Genomic DNA, 7,789 nt, shown 5'->3' with positions numbered 1-7,789 from the left:
GTGGTCTGTGGGATGTGGCCATGCGGCCCCTACACCCCCACACCCACACCCACACCCCCACACCCACACCCCCACACCCCCACACCCCCACCCCCACACCCGCACCCCCACACCCCCACCCACACCCCCACCCCCATGCCCCGCACCCCCACACCCCCACCCACACCCCACACCCCCACACCCCCACACCGCCACCCACACCCCCACCCCCACTCCCCGCACCCCCACGCCCCGCACCCCCACACCCCCACACCCACATACCCCCACCCCCACACCCCCATCCCCACCCCCACCCCCACACCCCCACACCAAGCTGAGCCCTGAAGCCTCCGCCCCAACCCTGTCCCCCAAACATCAGGGCTCTGGTTAGAATGCTGGGCCCGAAATGTACACCACAAGGCATGTGCCCCCCAAGGCGTGTGCCCCCGAGTCCTTCCCCAGAGGCTGGCTGACGCCGGCCCCTCGCGGGGGCGGTGCTTACGCAGCTCGTGCTGGCCGGGGCGGCCCGAGAACTCGATGACCAGCAGCTCCCGGCCGTCGAAGCTGCGCCCGATGCTGTAGGTCCGGGCGACCTGGGGGCAGCGGGCGGCCGTCCGCTTCAGCACGCGCACCATCTGGGCGTAGGAGTGGTGGCTGAAGTCCACGAAGGCCGGGGGCAGCCCCGACGGCAGCGCCTCCTCCTCATCCAGGCCTCCTGGGGAGAGCGGGGTGCGGGTCAGCCTCGCCCGCCTGCGGCCCCCGAGGCGGCTCTGTCTGCCCGGCCTGAACCCAGGACGCCCCAGGCCCTCACACCCCAACCCCAACGCACGCTGGACAATCTGTTTATGTGTGAAATGAAAACCCCTCATTCTCAGAGTCCACGGCCAGAACAGCGCCCGGCAGGTGTAGTGTGTAAAGCACACCTGCTGTGACCCCCCCACTGTGACCCCACCCGCTGTGACCCCCTGCTGTGACCCCCCACTGTGACCCCACCCGCTGTGACCCCCTGCTGTGACCCCACCCGCTGTGACCCCCTGCTGTGACCCACCCGCTGTGACCCACCCGCTGTGGACCCCCCGCTGTGACCCCCCTCTGTGACCCCACCCGCTGTGACCCACCTGCTGTGACCCACCCGCTGTGACCCCCTGCTGTGACCCACCCGCTGTGACCACCCACTGTGACCCCCTGCTGTGACCCCCGCTGTGACCCCCCCTGCTGTGACCCCCCTGCTGTGACCCCCACCCGCTGTGACCCCCTGCTGTGACCCCCGCTGTGACCCACCCACTGTGACCCCCCTGCTGTGACCCCCGCTGTGACCCCCACTGTGACCCACCCACTGTGACCCCCCGCTGTGACCCCCTGCTGTGACCCACCCGCTGTGACCCCCTGCTGTGACCCCCTGCTATGAGCCACCCGCTGTGACCCCCGCTGTGACCCCCACCCGCTGTGACCCCCCCTGCTGTGACCCCCACCCGCTGTGACCCCCTGCTGTGACCCACCCGCTGTGACCCCCCTGCTATGAGCCACCCGCTGTGACCCCCCGCTGTGACCCCCACCCGCTGTGACCCCACCCGCTGTGACCCCCGCTGTGACCCCCTGCTGTGACCCCCACCCGCTGTGACCCCCGCTGTGACTCCACCCACTGTGACCCCCATGCTGTGACCCACCCGCTGTGACCCCCCGCTGTGAGCCACCTGCTGTGACCCCCCTGCTGTGACCCCCATTGTGACCTCACCCGCTGTGACCCACCCACTGTGACCTCCCCGCTGTGACCCCCGCTGTGACCCCCCTGCTGTGACCCCCATTGTGACCTCACCCGCTGTGACCCACCCGCTGTGACCCCCCGCTGTGACCCCCGCTGCTGTGACCCACCACTGTGACCCCCCCCCGCTGTGACCCCTCTGCTATGAGCCACCCGCTGTGACCCCCGCTGTGACCCCCGCTGTGACCCCCCCGCTGTGACCCCACCTGCTGTGACCCCACCCGCTGTGACCCCACCCGCTGTAACCCTCCCGCTCTGACCTCCCCGCTGTGACCCCTGCCCGTGCGGCCCTGCAGGCTGATCCCGGGCGCGCTAAAGGTTAATGCTTCTCCCTGAGTCTCACTTCCCTGAGGTTTTGTTTCTGCTCAGAGTGGTTTCCAGGAGGAAGAAAGCAGGCGGATGGCCATTAGGTGGCGGAGTTGCCCAAAACAATCTTTTCCAGGCCAAGTCCCCGGGCTTTCCTGGGCAGGCGGCCCCTCGGGAGCCTGGGTTCTTCCTCTGCGTCCCTGCCCGCCCACCCCTCCGGCGTTTCCCGCCTCTGCACACCCAGCGCTGCCAGGGACCTGCTCCTGCACCGCAGCCCCTGGCGAAGGGACCCCACCCGGGACAGCTCCGGGGTGGGCTGAGCCCCTCGGGCGGGGAGGGCCGAGCTGGGACCCAGCCTGCTGGGGGCAGCCCCGGTGCAGCCCTGTCCTCGACGGCCCAGCACGAGCCCCCCGGCAGACGCTCCCAGATCCGTCCACCCGCAGCCTGGGTCTCACGGCCGCCATCGGCCCCGAGCTCCCTCCCTGTCACCTGCACGATGTGTGTGTGTGAGGGGGGGGGGGGGGTGTGGCCGACATTCAGGTGGTGGGGGCGGCGCTCAGCCCCAGATCACAGGGCCTCACCGTGGCCTCCGTGGCCTGAGCACGAGGCCAGAAGCAGGTGTCCTGCACACCCAGCGTCACACGGTAGCCGCATGGGGCTATTCACACTTCAGCTTAAATTGGTTAAAATAAAATAAAAACAGACCCTCTGCCGCGTCAGCCACACTCCAAGCTCGGTGGCCACGCGTGGCGAGGGCCTCTGGCTGGGACGGCACAGAGAGACCCTCGTGGCAGCGGAGCTTTTGCTCCCCCCCCTCAGCACCACAGCCGGGAAGCCCTCCAGGACTTCCTCTCCCGTCTCCTGAGATGAGTGCTCACCGCCGCCCAGGGCTGCCCGCGCCACCTCTGCTGGTGAGTCTGCACGCGGAACCAAGCCGTCTCTGCAGGCCCCTTCTCAGCTGCCGTCAGCCACGGGGTCCCAAGGGCCCCGCTGCCATGGGCCTGGCGGCCGGGTAGTGTCCTGTGTGCCACCTTTCAGGTCCACCTCAGGCAGTGCCTCACAGGCCTGCAGGGCCACGCCCGCCCCACACCAGCCTGGAGCACTGCCCTGGAGCACTGGGGGGCGGGGGGCAGAGAGGGGCTGCAGTCCAGGCCCCGCCCCCCAGCCACGCTCCGACCACATCTGCACTCCTGCTCGGGCACCTGCACGGGCCTCCGGGTGCTGGCTGAAGACCTCCGCCCTCTGCTCAGTCGTCCTGTTGGGCCACCTGGACACCTGACCGCTCAGCACCGGGGTGGGGGAGGCCCCCACCCGCAGGCCCGCTCACCTCGCAGCTTCTCCAGGGGGTCGTAGCAGCCCTCCTCCTCCTCCCCGAAGTAGCGGCCGCAGTCCAGGAAGTAGGGCCAGGCCATCTCGATGGCGTCGAAGGCGGGCAGGCAGGCCTCCCGCAGGCCCTCGCACACGCGCCGGCAGGGCCTGGGCGCCCGGCCACCCTCGCAGCGCGGGGCCAGCACGGCGCAGCCCAGCAGCCGCAGGTCGGGGTTGCACTGGCCCTCGAGCAGGTGGTGCAGCACGCTGAGCAGCACGTACTCGGGGCTGGCCTCCACCGCCGCCCGCGACCGGTGCTCCAGCGGCGTGGGGAGGGCCGTCCGGTTGTACGCGGCATCGCTGCAGGTCCTGAGCTGCAGGTCCACGCACGTGGCTGGGGGGGCGGGGGTCAGAGGTCACTCCCTCCCCCGAGGACCAGGAGCACCCACACCGTCATCTGTCAGCCAAAGAAGGCCACCCCCCCCCCCCGCCTGGGGGCAGCCACCAGCTGCGACACTGAGAAAGCAGTTTCCAGCTTCAACAAAAGGCCTCGTCCCTCCACTTGGAAGAGAGCAGATGCCGATCGGGCAGGAGCGGCGTGGAGAATGTCTGTTCTCCCTTCAGCTACGTCAGACCCCGAGAGGCCTGCCAACCATCAGGAGGCAGCACCCTCCTCGGTTTGCCGGTTGGACGCAGCCTGGAGCGGGGTTCCTCGCAGCCCCGGCTCAGCAGGGCGGGCGGGGCTGCGACCCGGACACGGATGAGGGGCTGATGCTGAGGGCACTCCGGCAAGGCTGGGCCCAGCGCGTGCAGCCCGCCTGGGGCGGTGGTGAGGGAGCCGGGGAGCGGGGGAGGGAAGGGCCAGCCAGCAGGAGCCGGACCTGGCGGGGGCCCAGGCCCAGGGCTCGGTCCTTCCTTGTCCCTTGGTCTCATTTCTGGCCGCTTAGGAAGCGCCTGGATTTGATTAATGGGCCACGTTATTCATCACACTCCAGAGGCATGGGTGTGGCTCTTTAAAATGCTTCGATAGGGTCGGGGTGGGGGGTCTGCATCGCTCCCACACACAGAAACGGGGGCAGCCTGCGTACGTACCGCTGTCTGGGTCCGACGGCCGGCGGCAGCCGCCTGCGAAGGGAAAGCAGCTCGGTTAGGGGTGCGGATCCTGCCGTCAGTCACCCCCTCAGACTTGATGCTGGCTCCACAGCTGCATCTCTGTCCTCACAGGCCCCCTGCCCCCAGGTGCCCCCCCCCCCCCAGTGCACAGGTGCGACACCAAATCACAGGGCTCAGGTGGCTCCAGGGAGGCGGCCAGCCAGGGCGTGAGGGGATCCCCGAGCCCAGCAGCGTCTGCAAACCTGCCCCCCCCACCCCCCCCGAGGACAGGGCCTGCCCAGCGTCCGCCGCGCCCGGGTGCCAACACCTCCCTCGCGGCCGCCTTCCAGCCTCCAGAGGCTGCGCATCACGTTCATAAAACTCCCAGACATCTAGCCAGGGACCCGCGGAGCCCCACGGGGGGCCACCCACCCCTGACCCACCCCACGGTAGTCGGGGTCCCTGGGAGTTGGGGCGCCGGCTCCCTGCCCTCCAGAACACTCGGCAGGTGCGGCGTTATTCCGCCTCCCGGGCCGGGGGCCCCTTCACAGAGAACACACGGTATTTAGGGGCTCAAAGGCCCCCCTCGAGGCCCAGACACGTGGACCCAACAGGAAGGAGATCCTGGGAAGCCTGTAACACCAGCCACAGCCAACACCGCCTGCGAGCCCGTCAGAGCAGGTCTGTGAGGCCAGGAGGGAAGGTCTGGCCCCAGGGACCGAAATCGGGGGGACTTAAGCCCAGACAGGAGTCCTGGGACGGAGAGGAGCTGGGCGGGGGGGCGGGGGGGCGGGAGCAGCAGGAAACAGGGAGTGTGGGTGCCGGGGGAGGCTTGGGCGGCTGGGACGGGGGAGGAGGCCGTGACCTAACCTGTGCCCTCACCCCCCCCTGGGTTGAACACAGCGTAGTGTTAGGGTTCGTGTCACCGGTTCCTTCGTGTGGCCACTAGGAAATGTAAATTGCATGTGACCGGCCAGCATCTCGGAAGGCACTGGTCCCCCCGAAAGCGTTACGCCTCTCGACCACGAGGTGTCAGCGTTTCTTCACGGAGGGCCAGGTGGGCCGGGCGGGCCCTCCTACAGACCGAGCTCGGCTCTTCCTCCCGCCAGGGCCGCCTCCACACACGAGAAAACGGGATGAGCTCAGAGCGGTCCAGCCAGCGGCCAAGGCCCCACAGCGGCGTGGAGGGCCCCAGACCCGCCGGGCCCCTGGGAGCAGGGAAGTCTCCTCAGACCCCGGGCTCCCATGGCGACCTGGAGGCCTCCACCAGGCCAGGGGAGAGAGGAGGGACAGAGGGTCCGGCTGGCCTGAGCCCCCGTCACGGGAGATGGGCACGGCTCCGTCCGTGGATATAGGAGCCTGGGTTCAAACTGCCGGCTCCCCACCGGCCTGCAGCTGGCCCTGGCAGCAGCTGGCAGAGTCCTCGCGGTCGGGGGGGCGGGTCTGGAGGAAGGACTTCTGCCAGGAAGAGGCACTGGTGCCAGCAAGGAGGGAGGGGGCTGCAGTCCCCCTGGGAAGGCAGGTCGGAGGCGGACCCCAACGAGCCTGTGATTCTAGACATCGCCTAGGGGTTCAGGCACTGTGCACGTCCTACCCGCACCCGCACGCACACTGTGTGTAAACGGGCACACACACACGCACTCACACACACACCTGTATGCCTCACACCTGGCCGGCCTGGGTCTTTCTGCAGAAAGGAGGGGAGGGAAGAGGTGAGGACTCTGGCCAGAGGGGAGAGAATGTTCAGGCTGAGAGGCATGGTTGCTCCTGGCACATTCACTGGGCAGGTGCACGCCCACTCCAGGTGCACGCCCACTCGGCAGGGACACACCCACTCGGCAGGGACACACCCACTCGGCAGGTGCACACCCACTCCAGGTGCATACACACCCCAGGTACACACCCACTTGGCAGGGACACACCCACTCGGCAGGTGCACACCCACTCCAGGTGCATACCCACTCCAGATGCATGCCCACTCGGCAGGTGCATACCCACTCCAGATGCACGCCCACTCCAGGTGTACGCCCACTCCAGATGCACGCCCACTTGGCAGGTGCATGCCCACTCCAGGTGCACGCCCACTCCAGGTGTACGCCCATTTGGCAGGTACACACCCACTCGGCAGGTGCAGCCAGTTCTCAGACATCCACCACCCCAGCCCCGGGAGAGCTTCTGCATCTGACACCCTCAAACCCTGACCCCGGGGGACCCTGCCTGCTGGGGCACAGATGTCTGCTGCTGACCAGGCCCTGAGGACAGTGGACAAGATGCAGGAGGGGAGCAGGCCCACTCCAGGAGGGGAGGTGTGGCCAGTACCCCAAACTCCCGCACACCCACACCCTCAGGCCAGACACAGGCAGACACACACCTGGGGGGTCCCTGGATCCCCCCCTCCCTGCCCAGAGCCTCCCAGAAGCCCCACCCCTTCCCTGCCCTCCCCTACCATGGGCTCCCCCAGGCCCTGTGTGCCCGCTTCCTGCGGTTGTCCAGCCACATCACAGCCGAGCAGGGAGGGAGGGTCAAGAGTATGCTGTGGCCCAGAGGCCTCCCCCTTCCTGGAAGGACCGGCCTCTGACGGCCTCCCCCCTGCAAAGCCCTAGCTCAGGCTCCTCAGCCCCACCTGCGGGCGCCCCTCCGCTGTGCCTGAGCAGCGCAGGACCCCACGGGTGGGTGCAGTGTCCCTCCGCTGCCCAGCTGCGTGCGCTCCGCCCTGGGGTCCAGCCTCCATGTGCGCTCCTGGGCAGACCACCGGTCCAAGGCCATGGCCGCCCACTTGCTGTTACCCAGGGCCGTGGGTCCTGCTGGGTGGGGGGAGGGGGTTCCTGGGCGTCCTGTCCCCCTAGGGTGCGCGGTCCAGCCTTACCAGCAGGGTCCCCGGCGGGCTCGCACCCGGGCCAGGCGGCGGCGACCGCCAGCGCGGCTGGGAGCAGCAGCAGCATGGTGGGCGCGGGCGCCGTGATGTGGCACTGCAGCCGGGACGGGACGGGCACAGCGCTCGCTCCCGCCCCCCATGAGCGAGCGAGAGGAGTCGGGTTACAACCAGGCGCCAGGACCGCGGGGAGGGGGCGGAGGGCGGACCAGCGGCCTCCCGATTGCCCCGCCCCCAGGGACGGGCGCCCTGCGGGGCTCAGTTTCCAGCCTCCTACCTGCCAGACGGGGCGGGGCGCTGACTCCAGGTCACCGCTGGTCCTGCCTGAATCCCATGCCTGGGCCAGCCTGGGCCGCGCGGACCCCAGCTCTGGCTCCATCCCCTGAGGGAGGGAGGGAATGGCCGCCCGCTTCTCCACCTGCCAGGGTGTGGGGGCCCGAGGGTGGGGGGATGTGAGGTCCCTAGAAGGC

The 7,789-nt window shown here is 69.2% G+C and overlaps 1 protein-coding gene across 1 annotated transcript in view; it reads right to left on the bottom strand.

The window, feature by feature from the left end:
• Positions 1 to 7,447, bottom strand: part of CPZ (carboxypeptidase Z) — a 22,399-nt gene extending 14,952 nt beyond the window's left edge. The window contains exons 1-4 of the mRNA XM_059676532.1: positions 7,314 to 7,447; positions 4,448 to 4,480; positions 3,375 to 3,749; positions 482 to 694 (exon numbers count right to left, since the gene is read on the bottom strand). Coding sequence (XP_059532515.1) covers positions 482 to 694; positions 3,375 to 3,749; positions 4,448 to 4,480; positions 7,314 to 7,389 — 697 coding nt within the window. The 5' untranslated portion in view covers positions 7,390 to 7,447. The remainder of the gene's footprint in view (positions 1 to 481; positions 695 to 3,374; positions 3,750 to 4,447; positions 4,481 to 7,313) is intronic.
• Between the last annotated feature and the right edge of the window lie 342 nt (positions 7,448 to 7,789).

The sequence above is a fragment of the Myotis daubentonii genome, chromosome 1, assembly GCF_963259705.1.
Source record: "Myotis daubentonii chromosome 1, mMyoDau2.1, whole genome shotgun sequence".
NCBI classification, from domain to species: Eukaryota; Metazoa; Chordata; class Mammalia; order Chiroptera; family Vespertilionidae; genus Myotis; species Myotis daubentonii.
Note: the sequence above shows the minus strand (reverse complement) of the source record. Positions and strands in the feature narration are given on the sequence as shown.